The 26,228-nt window shown below is 48.8% G+C and overlaps 1 protein-coding gene across 1 annotated transcript in view; it reads right to left on the bottom strand.

The window, feature by feature from the left end:
• The window catches only part of Hil (peptidase hillarin), a 107,455-nt gene extending 83,535 nt beyond the window's left edge, over positions 1–23,920 (bottom strand). Inside the window, exon 1 of the mRNA XM_075672216.1 lies at positions 22,928–23,920. Within this exon, the coding sequence (XP_075528331.1) occupies positions 22,928–23,443 (516 nt within the window). The 5' untranslated portion in view covers positions 23,444–23,920. The remainder of the gene's footprint in view (positions 1–22,927) is intronic.
• Between the last annotated feature and the right edge of the window lie 2,308 nt (positions 23,921–26,228).

The following is a 26,228-nucleotide window of genomic DNA, read 5'->3' as shown; positions in this document are numbered from 1 at the left end:
AACGCTACAGACTCAATTTTATTCTGTTCGGGCGTGCTCTGAATATCAGCTTGCTGCGCCTCTGACCCCTTTTCGTTGTTTGATAACGTCGGCCCCGCAACTACCGCCTTTGCAGCGAGCTCCCGAACCTTCGATCTGGTTAAGGCCTGAACACTAGCTTCACCAAACAAAAGCCCCTTCTCGCGCAGGAGGTGATCGGACCTGTTTGAAAATAGGTACGGGTACTGGGGTGGCAGCATAGATGACACTGCGGCCTCCGTCTCAAGCGCTCCGAAAGGTCCTTCAATAAGCACTTTTGCTACCGGCAGACACACGCTATGAGCTTCCACGGCTTGCTTGATCCATGCGCACTCGCCCGTGAACATATGGGGTTCTACGTAAGATGGGTGAACTACATCCATCGTAGCTGCGGAATCGCGAAGCACTCGGCACTCTTTCCCGTTCACGAGGAGGTCTCGCATGTAAGGCTCGAGAAGCTTCATGTTCTCGTCCGTGCTGCCTATTGAAAAAAACACAACTTTTGGTGTTGTTTCCGGACACTGCGCCGAAAAGTGACCCGGCTTCTGGCACGTATAACAAACGCCCGCTCGCCTCATCTCGAACCGCTTTCTGCGTTCGGCTTCGGCTGCCGTCTCTTTACGTTTGGTCGGATTGCTTTCACTCGCATCCTCACTACGCGTGTCCCCCTTAAATCTCATGGGCGTGAACCTTGGCCTCTCAGACTTGGAGCCAAATTCACCCTTTTGACCGTCCTTAGCTCCGCGAGCTCGACGCGTCACAAACTCCTCGGCTAGCTCAGCGGCTCTAGCCACCGTACTCACGTCTGGCCTATCCAAGACCCAGTATCGCACGTTCTCCGGTAACCGACTATAAAACTGTTCTAGCCCGAAACACTGCAGAACTTTATCGTGGTCACCAAACGCTTTCTCTTCTTTGAGCCACTCCTGCATGTTCGACATAAGCCTATACGCAAACTCTGTATATGACTCACTTTTGCCTTTCTCATTTTCCCGAAACTTCCGACGGAACGCCTCCGCAGACAGCCGGTACTTTTTTAGAAGACTCGATTTCACTTTGTCGAAATCCTCTGCTTCCTCTCTATCCAAGCGAGCGACTACGTCGGCCGCCTCGCCGGGTAACAAAGTGAGCAAGCGCTGTGGCCACGTTTCTCGAGAGAACCCCTGCTTCTCGCACGTTCGCTCAAAGTTAACCAGGAACAAACCAATGTCCTCTCCAAGCTTAAACGGCCGCATCAGGTCAGTCATTTTGAACAATACGCGTTCTCCTGCACCGTGTGCCTGACTTCCATTACGAGCGCGTTCCATTTCTACCTCAAGACGCTTCATTTCCAAAGCGTGTTGACGGTCACGCTCTTGTTGCTCTCGCTCTTTCTGTTCTTTACGTTCACACTCTTCTTTTTCTTTTGCAGTCTCCCTCTCTTCAATAGTCTCAAGGCATTCCGACAGCTCGTCATCCTCAGCCTCTAACTCAAGAATAGCCTTTAGCAGTTCTGGTTTTCTGAGTTTGTCCGAGACATCCAGACCCAACTCTCTTGCAAGCTCCAACAATTTCGGTTTGCGCAACGACTTCAAATCCATGGCTGCTCTGAATGCTGCTTTCTCTACTGCTTACTATTGTCTTGCCGCAAACTAACCCGGCAGCAACGACAACCACAATTACCAGCTCTGTTTCTGACACTAACAAAAAGCCTGGCAAAGCTCAGAAGAAGAAAGTCCCGCACTCACCAAACCTCGCAGGCAGGAATTCCGCGCAGTCGTTCCGCTGCAGGCAACCAGTCGTCACACAGGGCTCGTTGCACTGCTCCCGGATCGTCGTTGAGCTGCTCAGCATACTGTCAACTGCATCTCTTTGCTGCTGGCCTCCGTTGTCGCGATCTCGCCGCTGGCAGACCGTTGTTTGAAGTCGTAGGCGATCCCACCGCTGCCACCAGATGTTTGGGATCCGACTGCTGGTACGATCTGTTGGGAACTCGGCGCTGACGCCCGTGGTTGTACCTGGGTCGCAAGCCCCAAGGGTAGCGTTGGCCTGGCGGCCTGGGGTACAACTGGAAGCATCCGAAGGTCCCGGCAAAGCATGAGTCGACTGGTAACAACGAAACAACTTGTTTATTTTAACATCGCAAAGAGTTGGCGGTCAGGTTTGACCGTAGTAGAGAGACGGGAGAGCACTTCACTCAACAGAAGAAATCGGAGCCCTCCTTTTGGCGTCCGGGGGCAGCTGTTTTTATACTCTCGCAGTTGAGGGCAAGAAGGAACCCCTCAAAAGACGAGCACGTGAATGTACAATGGGCTAATGGTGACGCACACTGTCGTAGCGATGCCGTAGCACCATGTCGAGCACGATCTCGTAGCACCCTGTCGTGGCGCTGCGCACGATCTCGTAGCGCCCTGTCGTGGCGCTGCGCACGATCTCGTAGCACCCTGTCGTGGCGCTGCCGGTCGGACACAATGACTGAAACGAGAGGATGGTCCCTGCTTTGGCATCGCCTGTTTCGGGCCCAATAACTGGAATGAGATCCCTGCTTTGGCATCGCCTGTTTCGGGCACAATGACTGGAACGAGATCCCTGCTTTGGCATCGCCTGTTTCGGGCCCAATAACTGGAATGAGATCCCTGCTTTGGCATCGCCTGTTTCGGGCACAATGACTGGAACGAGATCCCTGCTTTGGCATCGCCTGTTTCGGGCCCAATAACTGGAATGAGATCCCTGCTTTGGCATCGCCTGTTTCGGGCACAATGACTGGAATGCGAGGAGGATCCCTAGGCGGTCGCATCGCCGCAGACGCGCCTGGAAACACCTGGCGATGAGTGTTGCGGCGACGACGATCGGGCCAAAATGTCTGCCGCCCCGCCGCAGTCGCGCCGGCAAAACCACGTGTCGTAGGCGAAACGCAACACTGTATATATACCTTGCCCTGAAACGAAGTCCGCTCGCGGCTGTAGTGTTCTTGCTCTCTTAAATATAAATGCAGATGCACTATTTCTACAGCGTAAAGGACCAAGAATCAAGGATACGCAGAAACACCAGCTCGCGATTGTGCGCCGTCGTTTCTGTCTGTCTACATATATACGTGGTCTTCGTTCCTTGCGCTGTAAAAAATAACGAACGCGCAATAACTCCGGCAAATTTACCGCTCTCGTACATCCTCGACAAAGTGCAAGAGGTGGCCTGCGGTTTAAAAAAAAAATTATGTCACAGAACATTAAGACCCGAAAACATTACAACGCTTTCTATATACTACAAGTACACGATTTTTGCAAAGACAGCTAGCCCGACAGCTTACTATTTATAAGTACACGGCCTGCTTGGAAGATGCGCGTCCAGTGCATTGACGTTCGTCGAGAATTACGAAGCACGAGCTTCAGCAATGATGCCGGCCTCTTGTGCCTAGTTATCCCTAGAGTAGCCCCTTCGAAATCCCTAGCTTGCTGGGGGAAATCTCTAGCTCTAAACATCTATGGCATCTTTTTTTTAATGACACCATGGTCCGCTACAATATGTGGCGCTTTAAATGGCGGTAAGGGCGCGAAAATAGAAAGACAAGAGCACCGTAACTCGTATGTGTGTGTGTGTGAAAACATTTATTGTAATGAGGTCCGGAGGCTTGGCTTCTTAAGCCAAGGCGGGCCGCTCCCACGTTGGCACTGTCAGGCCAAGCCTTTCAGCGACATCATGGGCCCTCTGGACAGCCCTTAGTTGGTCCTGAAACAATGGGCTTTGAATCCTTTTCTCCCACTGTGTCCATTCTTCAACGAGGTTGGGGAGAGTCGCGGGACACCCCGCCAGCATATGTCTGATTCCAATGATGTCATTACAATCGTTGCAGTCCGTCTTAATCTCCCTCTCTGGATATATCTTATTGATGGTGTACGGTGTGGGATATGTACCTGTTTGCAATAAGCGCAGTGAGACTGCTTGAGCCCTGTTCAGTTTTGAATGTGGCAATGGGAATTGCCTGCGTCCTGGCACACACTAATTCTTCGCAAGTTCCAAACCTTCCCATGCTTGCAATATGGCACTACGAATCAAGTTCAAGTTGATGAGCTTTCCATTCTTGGTTTCGTCACACACGTGCTTCGAATGGTGGCCGCCGGTTGTTATCAGATTTCCTTTTTTTTTTTCATAGAGGGCGCGTATTATTTTGTGATTTCCATTTAACGTCCAGCCGGGCGCTAAGCATGCACTGACATACATTCAGCATTTCATGCATGTTCCGATGCAGCACCTCCTGTCACAAAATTCGCGCAAAAGATTTTATGAATTCTGTTCCCGAGCAGTGAATTTATTGCTGCGGAGTCTCTCAACAACCCTCTCCCCCTTTCTTTTTGCATTGTACTCAGCGTGACAAAACCGCTTTCATGATATCCTACAAGAAAAGTCTTGAAGCTTATGAGAGGCTAAGGCGCGTATTCCAGTCCTCTGACATCGTTGTTATTCTGTTATGCTGCCCGGCTTCGGGAGAATGGTAGCCACCGAAAAATTAATTCTGATACTCCTTTTCTACACTGAGGAACATATGATGTCGATTACCGTGAACATCAGTGTTCGACAAGATGCAAGAAATCTAAGTAGGAACCAGTCACTATGTTTTCGTTTCCTTATGTAGCTGGCATTAACATCGACCCAATCGCTGTGAACTTCCCTATGTAGCTGGCATTAACGTGGACCTACTCGCTGAAGCTACATTTGTAACGATCCGCTCTTCATGTCTCTGATATCGGCAAGGCAAGTGCTCAATCCCAGCGATCACGACGGCGCCCCAGTCAAGGAACGCAACAGTACGAATTGGAATGAATTATTGATCACAAAATGCAGCCCCAGTTTTATGAATCCGTCGTTTGGAAGCACGTCAAAAACCCTTCAGCACCATTTAAAGATCCCTAGATATCGCCACAAGGACGCCATATCCCCAAGTTTGGTCCAATAGCTCAAGATCTAGGGATGAATTCTTACGAGTTCACATGCACCGACCTTAGGTTTTCCACAAATAACGATACTTACGCAAGTTGCAAACGCCTGCCAATACGCATGACCCTCTTGCTGGCACAAATCCTGCTACGCATGTAAAACGTATATCGATAAGTAAATCGCAGAACGAAGTGCACGAGAAAACTACGTACGCGAGCTCGATGAGCAAGGCGTGTTTCTGGTATATGAATAAGATACCCCTGTCACACGGGAAGATTTAACGTCACTCGAATCGAATGGCATTCGATGCATCGAACGCCATTCGGTCTCTTGCGGTGCTACTCAGTAAAATATAATGGCATTCGCAAATGATAGCAATGACGAACTGGAACAAAATTTGTGAAATTCAAAAAAATTTTGTGCCTATTAAACGCGTTTAAGAACTTTTGCGAGTACTTTTAAAATGGACGAGAACATTTTGACGCCAATTATTCACAACTGAAAGCACTTCGATCAACATATCCAATATGGCCGACAGCCGCAACAGACTCCTGATGCAAAGAGTAGCAGCGCTTGAGCACAGCCCTTGGTGAAAATATCATCGCGGCAAAAATAACTATTCTTTTTTATAAGTATAAAAAATTACCGACGATTACGTTACTTCCTAATGCGAAATTTGAGCGCAGCAAATAACCTGTTTCACCTTTTGGATAGATTGAAGCAAAGAAATCGAGCAACACATGTATGCGCTATCACAGAATTTTTTTTTTTATTTTTCACACGTATTCCTTTAACAAAGACTCCACTAACAGTTCTTGACAGTCATGAAGGAAGCTTTGTGGTCGGAGAAATAGACTGATATATGTTCGACTTGGTACACCAATGCTTGATTCTCAAAGACGAGATCTATACAAGTGCCTCGCGAGGTTGTCACAGCCGTGGGACGCGTTACGAGCGAGAGGAACGGGATGTTCTTCTGCTTCGGCGGCACGCACCTCTGGATTCTGACGGCGACGGCGCTGGGCCTCTGCTCTGGCAGCTCGTTTAGCAGCAGCAGCAGCAGACGGAGGACTTCCATCGGTCGTCTCGCTCATGGCTCAGAAAGAACTGGCAGATAATTTCGCAGTGGCGAACGGCAGCGGCAATTTCGGCTCGGCGGTGCACATATACAGATCCGCCGCCACCGATCTGGCTCTCTGATTGCCACCGCACAGGGGTTACATTGGAGGAGGAGCGAAGAAAGGAATTAAGTTCGAGCCGGCGCTTTGACAACCGGAGACTCGCAGGAAGAGGGGGGAGGGGGGCGGCGTGTACACCCAGCGGCAAACGATGGGGGCAGAAGCGCGCGCAGCAAGCGGACAACACGATAAAGGGAGGAGGGAAGAGAGAGCAGCGACTGACTGATGCCGCTGACGCCGATAGTGAGTCAACCCCAGCTGCGGAGTTGGTTTCAGGGACAACGCCGCCGATGCCGACACAAACAATATGATACCCTCGCTTCCGCAGCGCTAAGAACCAGGTCTAGCCGTGGGAAGGTGGTCACGTATTCGTCGACGTGCCGGGGCCTACGTGAAATAACCGGCGCGTCGGCAACTGAAGAGCACCCTATCCGCCACACAAGAACAGGGGGGGGGGGACCCTTTCCTCCTCTTTCTGCATGGCGGCGACGGTGTTCTATGCAGTCACGTTATCTTGACTCTCTTGCGGCGTCAGCGGCATCCAGCGGTATCAGTCGGTCGCTGCTAGCGCTGGGGGGATGAAAGGGGGGCGGAGCTGGTTACGAGGCCGACGACAACGCCGACGACGACGCGAAACCCAGGAACGGACGCCAAAGAGCTGCGCTCTAAAATATATCTTCTGACTTTGCTGATGCACGCATTATTTTTTCGCGTTGCGTGTCGCTGTTGTCTATCTGGGGTCAAGAGTATACGTTCGGTTCGAAATCGAACGCGAATGAGTTCTAACTCATTCGATGGCAAATGTCATTCCATTCGAATGACATTAAATTTCCCCGTGTAAGTCCGGATTAGTGGGATTATATGCGAGTGCCATTCCATTCGAATGACATTAAATCTTCCCGTGTGACAGGGGTATAAGTAAACAACATGTGCTCATAGTCGACTGCGCGAAGAAGCACGCTTGTTTTCTAGACAATCTCGGGTGCCCGTAAGGGTGATAGACAGGTTATTTTTCGCGTGCACACAGTCGGCCAGGGCGCGGAGAAAAAACAGGCTCTCTCTCTTTTAGTAGCGGAAGTGTGTCGCCACTAAACGTCGCAGCAAGAGTAACTTATCGCAGCGAAGAAACTTGTCCTGTTGGTCGCGCGAACCGGTGAGCACCGGAACCCGCATAACTGCCTCGTAAAGACGCACCGGATGCGCTTTCAGCTTCGTTCGGACGACGCTGACGTAGGCAGTCGGGCTGCAGTCGCCAACTGCCAGCCTCTGCCGACGCGTGGAAACGTACCGTATATCGCATGTCATATTGACTGCAAATGAAGACTGAGACAGCGGAAGCGAGCACAAAAACAACACGGTTCAACTGGTTTATTCACGGCAAGCCGTGGACATTTGTTTGTGTGTCCTCTTCCGCTGTCTCCGTCTTTATTTGCGGTTAATATGATATGCAGTAAACACCAACTAGGCCAAACTGAAGTTCTTCTGTACCGTATGTCGTCGTCAGACCCGAAGACAGCCGAGCAGCCACAAGCCGCTTTTGAAGCCGTTACTTTATAGCTGTGTTTCCGCCTCGTTATGTTTCTACCGGCCGCGGTGACTCAGTGCATGGCTATAGCGTTCCGCCGCTGAGCCTGAGGTCGCCGGTTCGAATCTCGGCTGCGGCGGCAGCATTTGAATGGGGGCGAAATAAAAAAAAATCTCGTACTTGAATTATAGGAGCAAGTTTAAAATGAAAACTCAGGTGGTCAAAGCTAATCCATAGCCTTGCCCAACTACGGGGTATCAAGGCAACTAGCGTTTTCTTGGGACGCCATAAACACTACAAATAAGTTAACCCTTATGTTCATTGCCGTGAAAATATATTTTGCTTGTGTAAATACAGGGGTAAAGACTTGACATCGTGTGGTAGGTTGGCATACTGATTCTACTATTAGATTTACGTGCCAACACGCACAATTCGAAATACTATTTATTAATTAATTAATTTATTTATTTATTTATTTATTTAGTACTCACACCTCTAAAAAGGCATTACAGTGAGGAGGGCGGTGTTACAAACAGTATGAAACTTACATGGAAAATTGGTTCAAATCAATACGATGTATTGACGGGCGCTTCTCGTTTCGTCTGCGGCGACGCAAATGTCAAAGTCATATTACTAGTGCCGATTTTCGCAAAAGCTGACAGCGAGAATATGGTTAAACCACCCCATGCAGTTCCGCAATCAATCAATCAATCAATCAATCAATCAATCAATCAATCAATCAATCAATCAATCAATCAATCAATCAATCAATCAATCAATCAATCAACCTCGCAACTGGTTCGACGGACGCGGCAGCGAATCCGCGAGCGTCTGCGAATGTTGCGAAGAAAGAAAGCCTGCGTGTAGACATTTCCGTTGGCGAAACCGGTCGGTATATATATAGGTTGTCCCGAAAACGTGAGACAGTTACTTCAGGTTACATCTCTGTTTGCTTCCTTAATTACGGCAAAAGTTCTGAATTATGTGCACTTATATGACAACTAGCGTCGATAAGAAAACCTCTAACGCACCTTCGATTGCGTACTGAATGGACATGAAAGTGAAACGCTGATTTAGTTTAGACGGAATAAGTATACAAAACTACCTTCGCAGATTTCGCGGTAATGTACTGATTTTTCGACGGGAAAATAATAAGGTTAAAAGTTCCATTTCTTGAATTTCGCGTCGAAACCTGAGCGGCTCTACGTCAACGTGACGTCACGAATTTCAAAGTATGTTATTATTCTCTTTAGTGTCCTTTTTAAGCGCTGTCTTCTTGGAAATTCCAGAACAAGTAGCGCCCTAAGGCGGTGACGTCGTTCGCTCGAGGACTGCGTGTGCGTCCATCCACGGGTTAAAGTCAGCGACACACTACACTCATTATGCAGATTTGCATTGTTAAACTTCCCTGGCAATCTCTGCTAAGCCCCTTCTTCCTCGCTTCCCCGAATAGGCTTTCGGCGATTGCTTAAATATACTCTATATTTGTTTTCTTGGTTATCTGCTCCATAACCAACTCATTTGTACTTCTTGACTTCCTGTACCTTACCCCTCACTCCCCCCCCCCCTTTCCTCTCGCCCTACCTGGGTTAAATTAAATTAAATTATGGGGCTTTACGTGCCAAAACCGCTTTCTGATTATGAGGCACGCCGTAGTGGAAGACCAAAAATTTTGACCACCTGGGGTTCTTTAACGTGCACCTAAATCTAAGTACCACGGGCGTTTTTGCATTTCGCCCCCATCGAAATGCGGCCGCCGTTGCCGGGATTCGATCCCGCGACCTTGTGCTCAGCAGCCCAACACCATAGCCACTGAGCAACCACGGTGGGTGTTACCCGGGTAATGCCATCAGTTGATGCCGTACGTTCTGGCAATTAAAATGGTACCCCGGGAACGGCATCCGTAAGGGTCTGTAATCACGCGTCTTTTCGGCGCCTCGCGGTGCTTTAGTGTAGACACGAAACACCGGCTAACCGAAGCAACTGTATAGAACATATCGCACAACAGCCCGGAGGCGGGCACGGGCGAGTGTAAGCAGCTGCATCGAGTGCGCCGAGCTGCTGAAAGAGCGGTGCGCGTGGAGAATACCCGTGTTTACACATAGGAGCGCCGGCGCGCGGGGTTGCACAGTGGCACGCCGACAGGCGAAGGATCGGGTGCCCCGCCGATCTCGGCTTCCGCGTCTGACACGAGGCGCGAACAAAAAGAACGGAGGCTCGCTCCGTCGCGCCTCGCCGAAGAAGAATAAACAAAAAAACAAAGACGTTCAGTTATACCGCGTTCGGTGGTTACACGAAAGGCAACTAAGCGCTGCCAGTTCTGCGTGTTATGGGGCGTACGGAACAATAGCGTTCTAAACCGCAAGCGATTGCATGCGCCCTCGTCCTTGCGGTGTGCGCGAACCAAGGTCGAAATAATGCGACCTCTGAAGAGCGTGTGCCCGAGACCGTTGACTTCCGAGGGCAATGATTGTTCTGGGTCCGCGTTTTGTTAACCGTACATAGCCGGCAGATCGACGGAACACCGTCCGGTCAGGTCGAAGGATCATTGGTAAAACAGGTCGCTGACTGATGCAGAAGTTGTCTTCTAGTAAGACCTTGCGTTAACAATGCACATACGCAATATCCTCAAATGCCTGAGCGTGCGTCCCTTTGTTTACTGTGTCTCACTGGTAAGCGGGAAAATAGTGGTAAACAGCGTTGTAACTTTTCAGAAAATAGCAGACACGGTTGCGAACGCGTTTGCGCAGGGCAGAAGAAACCAGAAAGCTCATACGGTGGTAATAAGACAGTATTAACACCTTACGAGCTTAACACCGTCTAAAGCAGCAGTTTTTTCGGCGGCGATTGAACACACAAACACACGCACACAGAAATGTGCTACGAAATACATGATACGAAAGTCATTCATACGAAAATCATGCATACGAAAATCATGTGGACAGCTCGAACAAGAGTGATGCTGTGAAATAAAATACACCTCACGAACGGAGCGAAGAACTGTCGCATGAGTCTCCACACGCACACAGACACACGCACGCACACACGCGCGTGTTTTTACAGTTGTGGGGCAGCTGCAAATTGGCAAATTTGGACAGCAATGTCATTGTTCCACGGGCGGCCTTAACCGTAGTTGATGTAACCGCGGTTACGTCTAAACGCGGTGGTTAGCGCAGTTACACAGCATGCGAAACGGAAGTTAGGTCGCTAACAGCGGTTGACCGCAAACCGAGCTTGGCGACCTCGTTTTTATAACAGTACGTAAAGGAACGCCGAATAGACAATATGGTTAAGCGACGTTGGCATTGACAGAGGACGCTTCTTTAATAGTATGTACATGGGTTGCCCGTACGCCGAGTTCAACCATCGTAAGTCAGAAGGTTAAATCAAAAGGCACCAGCAAATAGCGACATCGCGAATTTTGATAAAGTCTGCTCGGCACTAAGTGTTAATCAGTAACAGGAAGATTACATTGCATTAAAAAGTATGCAGCGACTAAAGGTAGTAACTTTACTTCTACAAGTTCTCCCTGTGCGCAAACGGCCCAAATTAGAAAAGGCAAGGCGTGGCGGATAATCGCGCCCAGTTGGCTGTCATACACCTGAATGGAAAAGAAAGATAAAATTACCTAAATTAAGTCATTATTTGAAGGGATCGAAATTTGTCAGTTGAAGACTATATAGCCTCTCTCTCTCTCTCTCTCTCTCTCTCTCTCTCTCGTTTTTTTTTTTTGTCACTACGTTAAATTAATCACGTGGTTTTACGTGCTAACACCACGATCTGATTTGGAGGCACGCCGTAGTGGGAGTACCTGATTAACTTTTGTCCCACTTGGTGTTCTTAAACATGCATATAAATCTTACTAGACAAGCGTTTCTGCATTTCGCTTCCCATCCGAAATGCGGTCGCTCAGCAACGCAACGCCACAGCCTCTAAGCTACCGCGACGGGCAGATATAGAACTTACGAGATTCCCCGAAATATGTGACGTGATACCGGCGGTATCCGTAGCACGATTTGCCCGAGAAATTTAGTAAGGCAAAGTATTAATTTCGTTCTCTTGCGCGAGTAATCAATCTCTTCACGCCAAGAAGACGCAGCTAAATTTAGGAAGAACACTGCAGCAGCTGCATATTCAGCATTTTCCGCTTAATTACCATTTAATGCCATCAGTTTCCCTTAATAACTATAGCAGGCACACGCGTCATTTTATTGAACTATCATTGAACCAGCACTTTCTTGTGGCCCTGTGAAGTCCATCCAGCGAAATTTCTCTATAGGCATAGTATCCGTGCCGGTGGGTCCTATGGATTTGGCTTTCTGCTGCTAAGCACGGGGTGGCGGTTTCGATTCCTGGTCCCTTCGGCCGCATTTCGATAAGCAGAAACACTCGTGTACTTAGATTTAGGCCTACGAGTTGCCTCGGGACGTGAACCTCCTAACTTGATTTCGATTTTCAGGACGATGTTCGTTGACAAGTTGAGGCACGGACGTAAGAAGGAAGGCCCACGTGGTGCCTATACTGGTTCTCAATGAGGTATGCAAATCGCGTTGCTTTCGCGCCGCTGAGCACGTGAGGGAAAGCACGTGCAGAAGAGACGGCATATAACACACACACACATGTCACGTCGCCGATAGTCATCGGCGCTAACGAGCCCGGAAAAAGGGCCCTACCTCCATTGGCGCGGGACGCCGCCGTGCCAGCAATAGACGGGCGAGTGCAAGTAGCCGACGCCTCAGAAGCCAGTACCACTATCGGGAAGGACCAGAGACAATTTGCATATTTCACGCTCCCACAGTTTTCCGCGTGCGACCGACCAACCGAGTAGCCGGCGTAGCCTGACTACGGACGCCGGGCGAAAAAAACAAAACCAAAGACGAGACACAAAGGTAGCTACAACAAAGACCATCAGACTCGGAAGACTTTCTCCACAAGCTGAAAGCTCGCAACGAAGATCTACGTGCACTGGCATCGAGTGTTGGCGTTTTTGCAGACATTTCGCTAGATTCTGCATTTTGCTTTTCTTTTTTTACCCTGCCGCCTTCCCACTCTCCCGCTCTTGTCCCCTCGTCTTAGAATAGAACCCACGCCTATAGAGACGTCAAGCGACAGCGCTCGTTTTCATTTCGGTCTCTCCCTTCAAAGCCAGCCGCCACCGACAACGACCGTACGTGATGTCACTCTAATAGCCTGTTGAAACTAACCTGCCGAGCATGGCAAGGCCGCCTTTGACGAAGATAGGTCCACCTATCAACACGTTGGCCAGCCTATCCGCCTTGTCCCTGTCTGTAACCTTTATACCACAGTCCCGTACTATAGCAAACATTTCACCCAGCAATGTATCCCACATCTTTGAATGCTTGCGCTCTCTTACAGAACTCGCATCTCTGCTCTTCAGGCTCTTGCTAAGCACGTCCTCAGCGTGCTGAGAAAGACCTGGTAGTCAACAATGCTATATATCTAAAAACCAGAGCGCCGGACGAGGGGCTCAGTAAAGCAAAATTTATTCTCTCTCTCGCCTTCCGCACCGTGGGAATGTGGCCGTCGCTTCAGGTAATCGAACCCGCAACCTCCGTTCTTGGAAAGAGCAAATTAAATCGGCCTCTGTCGAGAAGCAGCAACATTTCCTCGAAGCGAAACATTACGCGAGAATGACGTAGCGTCACAAGGTGCTATGTATACGGCGCGTCTCTTCACGGAGTGATGGATGCGCAAGTTCATGCTATACGCTACGCTGATTTTCGTAAACATCATTAAGCCATCTTAGTCACACCATGTAAATAGCACATGCGTGCTGTGTATAGTGTCGACAACCTGCAGACTTCTCGCACCAGTGCGATTCGGCTCGCTGTGTTCTTCGAATGCGACGCGATGACGACGGGAATGTTGCGACGAGGCACGAATGCGCAAGTCGAGTCGAGTTGCGCGTTTAACCATGGGTGGTTGCGACTACATGACAGCGAGAAGGTGGGTCGTCGAGTGCGGAGGAGGAGCCTCAGACGCAGCAAAGGTGAGGCGAATGCGCGATATTTCAACGCCCCTATGACGTCACACGCTGCTTAAGGCAACGTTTCGCAAACGGACATCCAGGGGTCCTCAAAGTGATTCGATCAGTGTCCATCCAGAGGTCACTGAGGAGGTACCAACCCTGCCTGAGGCACTGGGATTTATGGAAAGTGAAGGAAGATTAATGAATCCGCGGTAGAGAATAGTAAATGACGACTGGAGTATAGTGGTAGCACGAAAGCAAAGAACATACAGCATAGATTTTAGAGCAATGTTTAGAGTTTGTTTAGAGCAATGATTTTAGAGTTTCAAAGAGGACGCTCATTACATCTGTTCATATATCCATCCATCCTTATTTGAGGTCCAAGCTGGCTGCCTGAAGTCGAAAACGCACACGAGCAAATATTTCCAAGGGTTTCAGGCCTGTGTCTGCTACATAAATGAAATCCAGATGAGATTTCGCATGTTGCTACTAAACGCGAATGTATATTTACCCAGAGAGAACCGCAGGGAACGTCCACCTTCCAGAAGCACTGGGGCTGGAACCTGATAAGGGCGCTCGACTAATCAGCGGTCGAGATAGCAGGAGACGTGTGTGTAGGAAATAGGAGCGGGATCGTCATCGACATAGGTAACTGCGATATGCAAACTGAGAAAGACTGAGCGCTACGGCTTACGACAATGTAACACGTTCGCATATCTCACACTGGCTATGCGAACATTTCTCACCACCGCGATTTAAGCGAAAAACGGCATTGCGAAATCATAATCCTCGTCACCAACATCAATACCATCATCCGGCCACAGTTCAAGCGGAGTACGTGCGTCCGCGGCCGATAACGAACCCTCCACGTTCATCCAAATCACACGCTCAAGCACAAACACACGCAGGCATGCGCAGAAGGTCAACATGGATTCAATATTGAGCCACGGCTTTCTGCTGCTTTCCAGGTTGAACAAACTGACCGCTAAGAGCGGCCGTCCGAAACCACAGTGGCCGGCGCTGCCACAAGCCGGGGGTGACTTTGCGCCGACCCAGTGGAGCAGAACTGTTTGCACGCCGTGCGAGGAGATTGTTTTTTTTTTTCTTTTCTTTTTGCTTCGTCCGGCATGGACGATATAAGTTGGCCGCATTACTGATATTACGCTTGGATGACTGTGCTTCAGACATATACAGAGCGGTCCAGCAGCCTTTATTGCGCTATAATAGACGCATGCAGGAAACCGTTGTACGTTATAGACGTACAGGAAACCCGTTGGGAAACCGTTTTATTAATATATATAGACGTCTTCGAGTCGGGAAGCTTTCGAGTCGAACTGATAGCGAACGTACGAGAAGTATCTGCTCCCAATTTCTAATCGAACTTTGTTGCTTAAAAAAGAGAAAGGTAATAATCAAGGAAAACGACAACGAATAAAAGGAATGTCGAGAGGAAAAAATGGAAAGATTCTGTTTATTTTCTGAAATGCGCAAATATTCGCCTTGGTGAGGCCGTTCAATTGCCACAGGTGGTTGAAAAAACTCGCCACCTTCCCAGGCTGGCATTACAATTAACGGGCCCACTTCAAATGAACGGTGTACCATGTGCAACTCCTCTGGGAAATGTACGTCATGATTAATAGATTTTCACGGCGAAAGGGCCAGTTCTGGCTGAAGAGCGCCAGTGAAATGCAGGTTTCGGTTATAGAAGTAACCCCGAATATTCGGGCATAATCGAATATTCGCAGGGATCAAATATCAAGAAGGGGGCGCCAGTGCGGGTCAATTGTGATCGAAATAACCGAAGCGGCATGCTTTCAAGTTAGGACTAAACGAGTTTTCCTTCCGTAGCAATATATGTTTTCTCGCCGGGACATTTCAGTGCGTTCGAGTTAAGCGAAGAGTCGAACTAACCGAGCACGGATCAACGGTAGTCGACTGCATTGTCATAACCGGCTCTCCTGCAGACACTTCGCCGCATGGAGTCGACATTATGTAAACTTGACAAAACTCGCTGAAGAGTTCAAAACAGTTGGTCTGTGCTGCCGCAGCACAATTTTAACGATTCTGAACGTACAAAAGAAGAAGAAAGAAAGAAGTGCCGCCTGAAAAGGGATGAAATATAAGGTAAAGTTGAACTTACTCTGACTTCCAAACTAACGTGCTGCTCAGCCTATACCAACCCTGCAAATACGGCGTCGTAATCGTATGGCTAATCATTTTTTATGTTCTAAACACGAATAGATGACATGGACATAAAACAACGTTTGTTCTTCGGCGGCCAAGCATCTGTTTAGTAGCCGAAAGATCGTGGCAAACATATATCATTGTAATTGCAGAACAACTAAACCGACATTCTTCTTTCCTCTTATACTGATAGGGTCCCGGAATGGATATAGTACATTATTCAGGCTGGACGCAACGGAAGTAATGACACGTTCATCGTTATCTGCAAGAATTCCCCCTTCATTTTCTGTGACAATGCGAAACAACTTAGCACGTTTATATCTGCAGGAAATGACACCCCGTTATCGAACAAAATTGTCCAAGAAAGAGAGTATGTCCAGTATGTCGACAATGCAGCAAATTTCCGCTTGTCCTTGTGAAATGTGAACACTGGCGACAATTCGTGAAAGTGCATTATAGAGCCTAATCTTACCGCATGCATTTTATTATTTTTTTTTTTTGGAACGTACCGGCCGGTGCGAATTAAAGCGATACAGGTGCTAATGTTCTGATACAATGGACATATGCAACAGAACACCTCGGCGCACAAGGCGAGCATCCGTGTACCTCCGCGTAATTTCTACCGGACTGAGCGACCGTCTGTGATGTAGAGCTGAGAACTGTTACTGCGTCGCCGAATCTTTCCCTCCCACTTTCCCTAGTGTCGGGTCGCCAATCGGGCTCAGTCATTAACCTCCCTGCCTTTCGTTTATACTTTTCCTCCTTCTCTCGCTCTCTGTCCTCCGGTTGCACTCCGCGCGAAGAGGAGGCGTCGCTTAGAAATAGCTCAGAAGACTGTTTGTTTGTTTGTTTGTTTGTTTGTTTTCCATCTGCTGATGGCTCATAACCTCTATGAGTAATTGGCCAAGATTTCAATGGAACTATAAGACGCATTTGGTATGCTGACAAGAATACAACAAAAATGTTGGAAGAATCAGAGGAATAGAAAATAATACGAAGTACTAAAGACTTAACCACAAAATCGGCTTCAGACAATTAGAGAATTTAGAAAGTTCGTGAAAGAGAGAAAGTAGAGCATCGGACAACCAAGTACTAAATACTTAACCACAAAGTCGGCTCGAGACAGTTAGAAAATTTAGAAAGTTCGTGAAAGAGAGAAAGTAGAGCATCGGACAACCAAGTGAACTACGAGGCAAGAAACGAGGCGGAAGAGGCATAAAATCGACACACCGAAATTACAAGGGCCGCCATCATCCACGTGAAGGAAACGCGATTTGTTCGAAGAGGAGTGATACCGGCGGTCGCATTCACGCACACGTCACCTTTCCCGTCGATACAGAAAGTCAGATGTCGCACGCACGCAGATCTCGTAGCGCTTTCGTATGTTGCACTGCTTACGTAACGCCTGACAACTACATCGGCCGCAATGCGCTGCTAAGTGGCTGCCTACACTTCCCTTCATTACACTGGCATGTTCCTTTAGGCGGTCGTTGAGGCACCGGCCAGTTTGGCCGATGCAGCGACGACCACATGCGAAGGGAATTACGTATAAACTAAGGTGGCAGCAATCGCGAATCTTTTCTTTCTTTTCGCGTCTGTTTCTTATCACACCTTGCGCAGGCCATTGTCCTCTCTGTTCACTTTTGGGAAAATAGAGGAAAATTTGTTTTCTGCTGAAAAAGACAACTCGGCAATGCCTGCCTTCCCCGCCACCGTTTTTACGCGGCGTGATACTCGGTGCACATGTGGAATGACAACGGTGGGCGACATTTTTTTTTTTTTTCTGTCTGAGATTTTTTTTTCTTTTGATAGTTTTTATCAATTATGGCTGTCAAAAGAAATTGCCTTACCTTCACGTGGACGATGGCGTCCATTTTGTAATTTCATTTTTTTTTAATGCTGCTTCTGGCCCGTTTCCTGCTTTCTAGTTCCCCTGATTGTCAGCTCCTCTCCTTTTTTTTTTCTTTCCCGCACTTTTATACATTCGTACACGCGCAATTTTTATCCTGTCTTGTAATAGCAACTTATTACCGCGATATTAAAGAGAAAAGAAAAGTATAATAATATTTGGGGTTTTACGTGCCAAAACCACTTTCTGATTATGAGGCACGCCGTAGTGGAGGACTCTGGAAATTTTGACCACCTGGGGTTCTTTAACGTGCGCCTAAATCTAAGCACACGGGTGTTTTCGCATTTCGCCTCCATCGAAATGCGGCCGCCGTGGCCGGGATTCGATCCCGCGACCTCGTGCTCAGCAGCCCAACACCATAGCCACTGAGCAACCACGGCGGGTAGAAAAGAAAAGTAATCTGAAAAGATACTTTACCAGTCTAAAGTGATTCAGTATTTCCCTTTAGAATCCCTTTAAAAATTCAAAATTGAATTTCTCCCTCTCTTTCGTAAACAGGAATGAGTACTAGGTGGCCACGAAAGTCGAAATGTGAATGACCGGTCTTTGTATATAGTCATTAAAGGAGAACAAAACAAACAAACAGACAACAAAACAATCAACAGTCTTGCAACAACTAACGCACGCAGGTAGCAGTAACAAAACCAACGTAACAAGGGTAGCCGAAAGGGCATGTTGGTAATGCTGCATCTTTGGCTAGCAGCGCGACTATCTATACATGGAAGTAAGCGAAGTGACAGGAAAGAGCGCGTTTTCCTGCTCACTATTTACTCGTGTAAACTTGGAGTATACTATGTAAACAGCGTGCAATGTTCATGAAATCTGTCAAAGTAGTAAAAAAGAACATAGCAAACAAACCCTCTTACTGCGCTCGGAAGCCCCCGCGGTGAAGCATTCGCCATGCGGCTAAAATGTCTGGAAGAAGCATCATGAAAAACTCGAATAGACGTCGTAAGACAAACTCAACGTGCTAGCCGCCTGTGCCGTGTTGCTTTAAGGATTCCGAACTGGTCCTTTGAAGATAAACTGCGGATGGAGTTAGACGAGAACAAATGAGTGCTATCTATAATAGCCTACTCCGTAGAGTAATACTGTACAGTCATTTTGTAGGATGCACTACGTTTATTTTCTCGAATTTTCTGTATCATTCTTTGTTAATTCTCTATTGTACCCACCCGAGCTATATAGCCCTCCTATGGCTGCAGTATGTAAAACAAACAAACAAACATTAACAATAAAAGAAAGTAACAGAAAAGGAATGAAAGAAAGACAGATTAAAAGAAAGAAAACGGACTGGGAAGTGAGCCAGTGCTGCTTTCAAGATCCGTGAATCAAATTGTCACGTTAAACTTCCCGAAATCTACACAGCGAAGGCGTCAGTTTTAATTTCTTTTTTTGCCATCCAGGCTTCTTTGGCGTACACTAAAAGCGCGGGATACGAGCGCTTTTTACCCTGGAAATGCGGCCGCCGCGGCATGGAATCGAAGCCTCGACCTCGCGCTTCGGAAACAACGCCACAGTCTCTGAACCCCACCATGGGCCGGTGAGCACCGTGAATACCCTCACAGATTCGATTAAGGTTCCTACTTGGGCCTGTTGGCGTGCCACTGATGCACAGTGTGGGTGCAGAATCCTGTCCCTTAAGTGGCGCAGTTATTGAAAAAAAAAAAAAAAACTAATCGATTGACGCGATCGATCGCATATTGCAATAGCTTAGAACACAGATGCGGGAGTGTGGCATCTATCGCACTGTCAGGTAAATAATTTGCATTTTCCTGAGTGGCGACACGCGCAGAATAGTATAGTTAGAGACATGCACAGTACTTGTCTTATAAGAATGGTCACGAGTTTCCGTAATACTTTTTTTTTTTTTTTGCGAGTTAGCGCCGTGTGTATGCGTACCGCACGTTTCACCCTTGCCTACTTGTCCGTAACTTGCTACGAAATATGTGCCACCAGAGACCACCGCGACAGCGGAATATCAATGAGCTTTTTTTTGTGTGTGTGGTCATTCGACGTGCGCGAGCTCGCTCGAAGTAAAAAAAAAAAAAAAAAAGGAAAGAAAGAGAAAAAAAAGAAACCGCTGCTTCGTAGCTCGACCGACGAACGCCGCGAGTTGCGTCAGGTGAAAACGAGTTGGGCAACAACAACAACCTTGCAGATACGTATATCCCCAAGTCCGAGTAGTGCGGCCGGCCTCCCACGTGACAAGCGGCCAGCGCCGCACTCTTTCCTGTCGCGCATGTGACCGTGCCTGCGCGAGACCACTTCCGGACCGGTGCTCGCGCTGGTCAAGGTCACAGCCCCGAGAGGCAGAGAGCGCGTCGGCGCGGCGAGTCATTTGAACCAGACTCTCACCTCACGCAGATGAAAGCGTCGAGGCAAAGCCCGCCCTACGAACCGCTGAAAGGCCAAGAGAAATGCGCACAAATGTTTTGCAAAAGAATGCCGACTTGGGTCAGCTGGTACATGATGAAGTTAGGTATTACAAGCGTATGTGCCAGAACTAACAGAACGAAACGGACGAAGTGCTGTCTTCCAGCCAATGACCTTTTCTTTTTTTTCTTTTTTTTTTTTTTGGCGCACGCAGCTATAGGTAAAGATGCGGGAAAGTGAAAAAGAACTGGAGGAGCAGACAACCAAGTGAGCCACAAGGCTGGAAACGGGGCAGAGGAAGCATAACATCAACGTCACAATATGCCCGCCATCATTCCTGCGAAAGAAACGCGATTTCTATGGAGAGAAGAGATACCGACTGTCGCACTCGCCCACGCGGCACCTATCCCATCAATGGAGAAAGCCTTGTATCTTACGTGCACAATGGTCCCGATAACGTCCTACTACTTTGCACTGATTACACAAGGCCCGTAAAACTCCATAGGGAGCAATGCGCTGCTAAGATGGCTGCCCGACACTACCCTTCATTGAGTCGGCGCGTTCTCCCAGACGGTCGCTGACACACCGACCAATCGGTCGATGTAGCAAAGACCACACGAGAGGGGGTTTTTCGTGCACAACCTTGTGGCTGCAGTAAATATATATATTTTTTTGCGTGTTTCTTATTACAGTAACCTGAGGTCATGTTCTCTCTAGAATAGCAGCTTAATCCTGTTGGTTTTCCATCCTGGTGTCAACAGCTCAAAACGCAGACGGGACATGAGGCGAGAAGACGTGCACCACAAGCGCTTGTGGTGACTTCTTCTCGCCTCGTGCCCCGTCTGCGTTTTGCGCTGTTGACACTAGGATGTTCTCTCTGTTCACTTTATGGCACATAGTTAAACATTCGCTTTTCGCTTAAAGAACAGTTACCGCCGACCTTGCTACATCTTTTGTTATGTGGTGTGACGCACGGTCACGTAAGGAAAGACAGCGGTGCGCGACTGCGACGTTTATTTTAATGCGTTTATGTTAATTAAATGTTTAAACGTTTATTTATTTATTTAAAAGTTTATTAAATGTTTAAAACGTTTATTTTAATTAAATGTGTCAAAGTGGGATAAAGTGTATGCGTGTTAAGTGCGGGAAGCTGGTCACATTGTAGATAGGAAATGGGAGAGCTTAGAAGAGCATTATGTGTGCGTGTGTGCGTGTGCGTGCGTGCGTGCGTTTCTTTCGTCCACTTTCATTTCTAGTTCATCATTTTCTACATTTCAATTTTCAAGCACAGCTGATTAACGCTATGCTTTCATTGCATACATCAGTTGCACTATTCTCTCCTCCAAGAGGCAGGACGTGTGCCCAGTGAGCTCCTGAACAACACTTTGCAATGTTGTGAAGAGGGTTTAAATCGCGGATCTGTCACCTTAAAGAGGTGCCGACGTAAGGCTAACGGATTTCTTTCGCATTTACCGCTTAAGCGACTCTGATTTCCTTTGCTCTCTTTTTGATTGTTCTTTATTGATTACTGTTTCATGTTGCATCCTCTTTAAAGGGGCCTTTCACGCTCAACCAACGACAGGCGTGTTCAAAAATTGAAATGTCGTCCACAACGTTATCGCTGACAGGGCTTGTTTCGGAACGCCTTGGTGCAAAGCGTACACCAATAGCGGTTTCGCAAATATCCCAACCCTGTTCCTCGCTGGGATAATCGTTTCAGACACGCGGAAGAGCACTGCCGATAAGAGATAAATCCAATTGCAACCACAGTATAAAACAGACAAGATTAGGCCGCGATAATGTAACGCTTCTATTCCAATTATTTTTCTTTTTGGCGCTCCGACAACGTTATCACAATATGATCGGCCGGTCGTGAGCGGTGGACGATAAAGTCATACAATCAAACTACAGGAATAGCTACATTATACCGGTCCTAGTCGGCTGGTTCGCACGCCGTCGCGTTACCGTTGTGTTATCGTTCGAATAGCCTAGAGCAATAGATAACGAAAGTAAAAAAACCCCAACATAGGCCCCAAAATCAAAATTCAAGAGGCGGGATCATCGGCCTGCTGTTCACAATGAAAATTTTTTCTAAACAGCTCCTAACCTGCTTAGTAAGACTCTAATGATACTTGTAGTTGGCGAACTTCTCAGAGAAAGCAAGAAAGGAAGGCGGAGGTGGGTTTGCTCAGGGGTCGATGCTCTGATACGGAAACACCACCCTAGTTACGCCACCGGTTTAGAAGTGCTTAGATGCGCGAAGCTTCACCGACACCTGTTGAATGTCTCCCAACGGATCTTGAGCAGCGAGAAACTAGCGGGAGCATAACCGGTTCGATTCGATCAAGAGGTACGCAGCAAGCGTCTTTGCACTTTCTCTGAACAGTGTCAGCCGTTCGCTTTGCGAGCTGTTCAAAAACCTGCTCGGCACTGCTTTCTTTGTAACGTAGCTATCTGCACAGCAGTTGGGTCGTCGCAGTACGAAGACCTACGGAGTCGGGCCAACCAGTGGCAGGACACGAAGTCCCGCAACGACAGCGCAGACAAAGTGAAAGTGCAAGAGAACGCGTGCGTGCGAGGATCCACCATACACTCGCCCAGCGATTTAATAAAAGACATTTCGTTTGCATGCTATATGGGAACCACCAGGACCAGCTCCACCGTGTAATCGCCTGTTCACTTGTAATACGCCACAGTACGATGCCCCTAATAGCATCCAGAGGTCTGTCATAATTCAATCCGGGAGAAACTACGAGATTCGAGCACTTGTTCGACTATGCAAAAGCCACCGACGAAGCGACAGCGACAGAGAACGCCGGCGTGCTATAGGAACTCACCAGGTACTCGTCCATGTTCCGCTCGTAAGCGACCTTGCCCCGGTGCACCTTGGTGGCGTTCAGCGCGTGCGTGATGTGCAGCGCACTGGCGTCGAAGCGACCGGCCCTGTTCACGGCGTGCTTGTATTCCTGCTCGTGGTGTTGGTGGTGGTGGTTCTTGGTCAGCGCCGACTTGATGCCCAGCGCGTCCGCGTCGAAGGTTCCCTTGCCGGAGCCCCGAATCTGGTCGTTGACCAGGTTGTTGGTCCTGGGCACGCTCAGCGCCGCCTTGATGCCGACCGACATGCCGTCCAGGTGACCGGGCCCGGTCTTGGGCACGTGGTTCTGACAGTAGACCTCCTTGTCCTCCTGGCTCTGCTGGTTGTTGAAGTACGTCTTCAGGGTCAGCTTGGTGCCGCACACCAGACACTTGAAGCAGCCCTGGTGGTAGAAGGTGAAATCCTTCAACGGTCCCACCTTGTCCACCTGGTAGACGGTCTGGCCGCACCGCAGGCAGGTGTTCTCGTACGAATTCATGGTCGTCGTCGTCGTCGCACGCAGGAACGGCGGTCGCCGGACACTCCCCTCACGGGGGCGATCTCTCTCACGGCCACACACACACTCCCCTTTGGCGGCGGGAGGGACACCGAACAAGAACACCGCGAGCCGCCTGAAACGACCTGCGGCAATCACTCGTCGTCGAGACGAACGGGGCGACGACTACGGCACGAAGGCTCCACCATCCTTGGCGACAACGCGGCGTTTCGAGACGGGCCGGCAGCTTCGCATCCGCGTTGTCGAGAGCCGACGACGAAGCGGCCTAGGCGGCCATATTGCCAAACCTGTTCGCTGCCGCCGCTTCTCGGGCCGACGCACTGGCGTGTGTGTGCGTGCGCCCGCCGAGCACGAGTTGGGCCGTCGACGCCGCCGCCGCTGCAAGCTACTGCCTCGCGTGGATCGCTAGCTCTCTCGCCGCAAGCAGCCGCCTCCTCCGGCTGGGCCGCTCCGCTGGCTGCTTGCTCTCCGCAGCCGGAATGATTACCGCTGACGTCACGGTCCTTTCTTTTTGGCCCTCTCCCCGAACGCTCACCTGGACGCCCTCGCCCCGCGTTGGTACGCTGTACGATCACGGGGCGAGACCACGCGGAACCATTGGCGAATAAAAAAAAAAAAAAAGAAGGAACGAGGAGGGGTGCTGCCACGCACGACGGCAAAGGAGCGTGGTGTAGCCGGCAGCAGGTCGATCGGCCCACAACAACCAACGGGACGGCAGATACGGCGTCGGTGACGGGTTCCTGTCACGGAACGTCGCGAGAGGCGCGACGAAGCTGCGAAGATGCGTGCTGGACCGACTCCTCGTGTTTGACGAGGGTTAGAACAGCCGCGAGTGACTGTAGTTCGAGGCAGTAAACGAGAAGAAAGGGGGCTAACCGAGGGGCCCGATTTTTATTAGTCATGCCATAAGAAGCCAATAAACACTGTCACTAAGGAAAACATAAGCGAAATTGCTTGTGCTTAATAAATGAAATAAAGAAACCATGAATTAATGGAAATCAAAGTGGATGAAAAGACAACTCTCCGCAGGTGGGGAACGATCCCAAAACGTGCTTAATAAATGAAATAAACGATAAATTAATGCAAATGAAAGCGGATGAAAAAAAAAAAAACTTGCATGCCGCAGCTGGGGAACGATTCCACAACCTTCGAAGGTTGTGGGATCGTTCCCCACCTGCGGCAAGTTGTTTTTTCATCCACTTTCATTTCCATTAGTTTATCGTTTCTTTACTTCATTTATTAAGTACAAATTATTTCCCCTGAGTTGTCCTTGGTGTCAGGGCATGTTGGCTTCTTGTGATATAGTTCGAGGCATTGTATATAGCACCTCGCTGTTCGTTTCTCCACTGCAACATGGCGTTGTCCGCACGTCGCCATTCGTTTCACATAGTGCACACTCCCTGCAAAACGAGCTCACATCTTTCCCTGCAATTGCGCAAGATGCAAGGCGGCGTTCGCGCAGGAGCCGCTCGGCCGGTTCTGCACGAGCAAGGAACCGCAGTTAGCCATCTCTCGAAGTGCCAGGCGAACCGAATGGACCGCCAGTTGGCCCCGTCTGTAGGACACTCCGCTCCGCGGTTCATCAGGGGGCTCGACCCACAGCAAGCTGGACGGAACTGGGAAGTGTGCTCTCGCATCTTCTTCTGGCTGAATACAACGGCTCCCTTCAGATCCCCAAAGTTAACCATTGTGGCGTTTGGTCAGTTAGTGAGGACGCGGCAGAAGACCGCATCGGAACGTCCACTGCTGAAACCAGCCTTGCTGCCGTGTAACATAGTTCGTGTGTTCGCCTTGAGTCATGTCAGTCATGTCGGGGTGGTTAGATTATATAGTTGTACGTGTCCACTGGCAGGATTTGGACGGGTCCACGTCTTACGCGCTGTTTACCTCGTCCAAATATGCAACACCAACTAGTACAACGTCGATCCCTCATGCACTAGCAGGAAATGTCCCCTTTTCCTAGCCATTACATAAATCATATAAAGATCGCAACACTAAATCAGTTTAGATCAGTGAGGAGCTTTTCAAGACTCTGGTTCCGTTCATATGACGGGAAAAAGTTGGTTACCAGCAGAGAAACCGAAGGTCAGAGTGTCTCTTTCTGACTTTGGTGTCGCAAACGGTAAAGTTTGCTCTTAAAACCGCTGAGCATTTGACGACGTCCCGATAGAGTACAACCTTCCGCATACGCTGTCAAGTTAAAATTTAGACGCAGGGGCAGCTGCAAGGTAGCCACGGTGACAGAAAGTTCAAGAGGAGTTGGGACATTTCCAAAGTACAGTCAATTCCGGTTAATTCGACATTTCGCTTAATTCGAACGCACTGGAAAGTCCGCGAGTAGTCACACGTTTTTATGGAAGGAAAACTCGTTTAGTTCGATCGCGAAAATGGTGTCGTTTCAGTTAACTCTAGCCCCCGCCCCCACCCACCAGCATTCCCTTATGCTCATAGCGGTTACTAAAAGATTGAAAGCACACATAAAAATATAGCAGACGGCGCTACTGGTTCTCTAAGCGACGGCAGTGACACCAGCAACCTGTCCCAGTGTGTTGATGGCAACTTGCGCTGTATCCTGGGCGCGAACTCTTCGCCAGCAACGTGTCCCAATGTGTTGATGACAACTTGCGCTGTATCCTGGGCGATCTCTCTCTTGAAAATTTTCTTGACGCCGACGATGCTGTAGAATTCTGTGGGTCGTTAAACGACGACGACATGTGCAGCCTTCGTAATATTGTTTTGAAGTACTCTGTTCATGACGACAGATTAC

The sequence above is a fragment of the Dermacentor variabilis genome, chromosome 10 (assembly GCF_050947875.1).
Source record: "Dermacentor variabilis isolate Ectoservices chromosome 10, ASM5094787v1, whole genome shotgun sequence".
Taxonomy (NCBI): domain Eukaryota; kingdom Metazoa; phylum Arthropoda; class Arachnida; order Ixodida; family Ixodidae; genus Dermacentor; species Dermacentor variabilis.
This window is presented reverse-complemented; position numbering and strand designations above follow the sequence as displayed.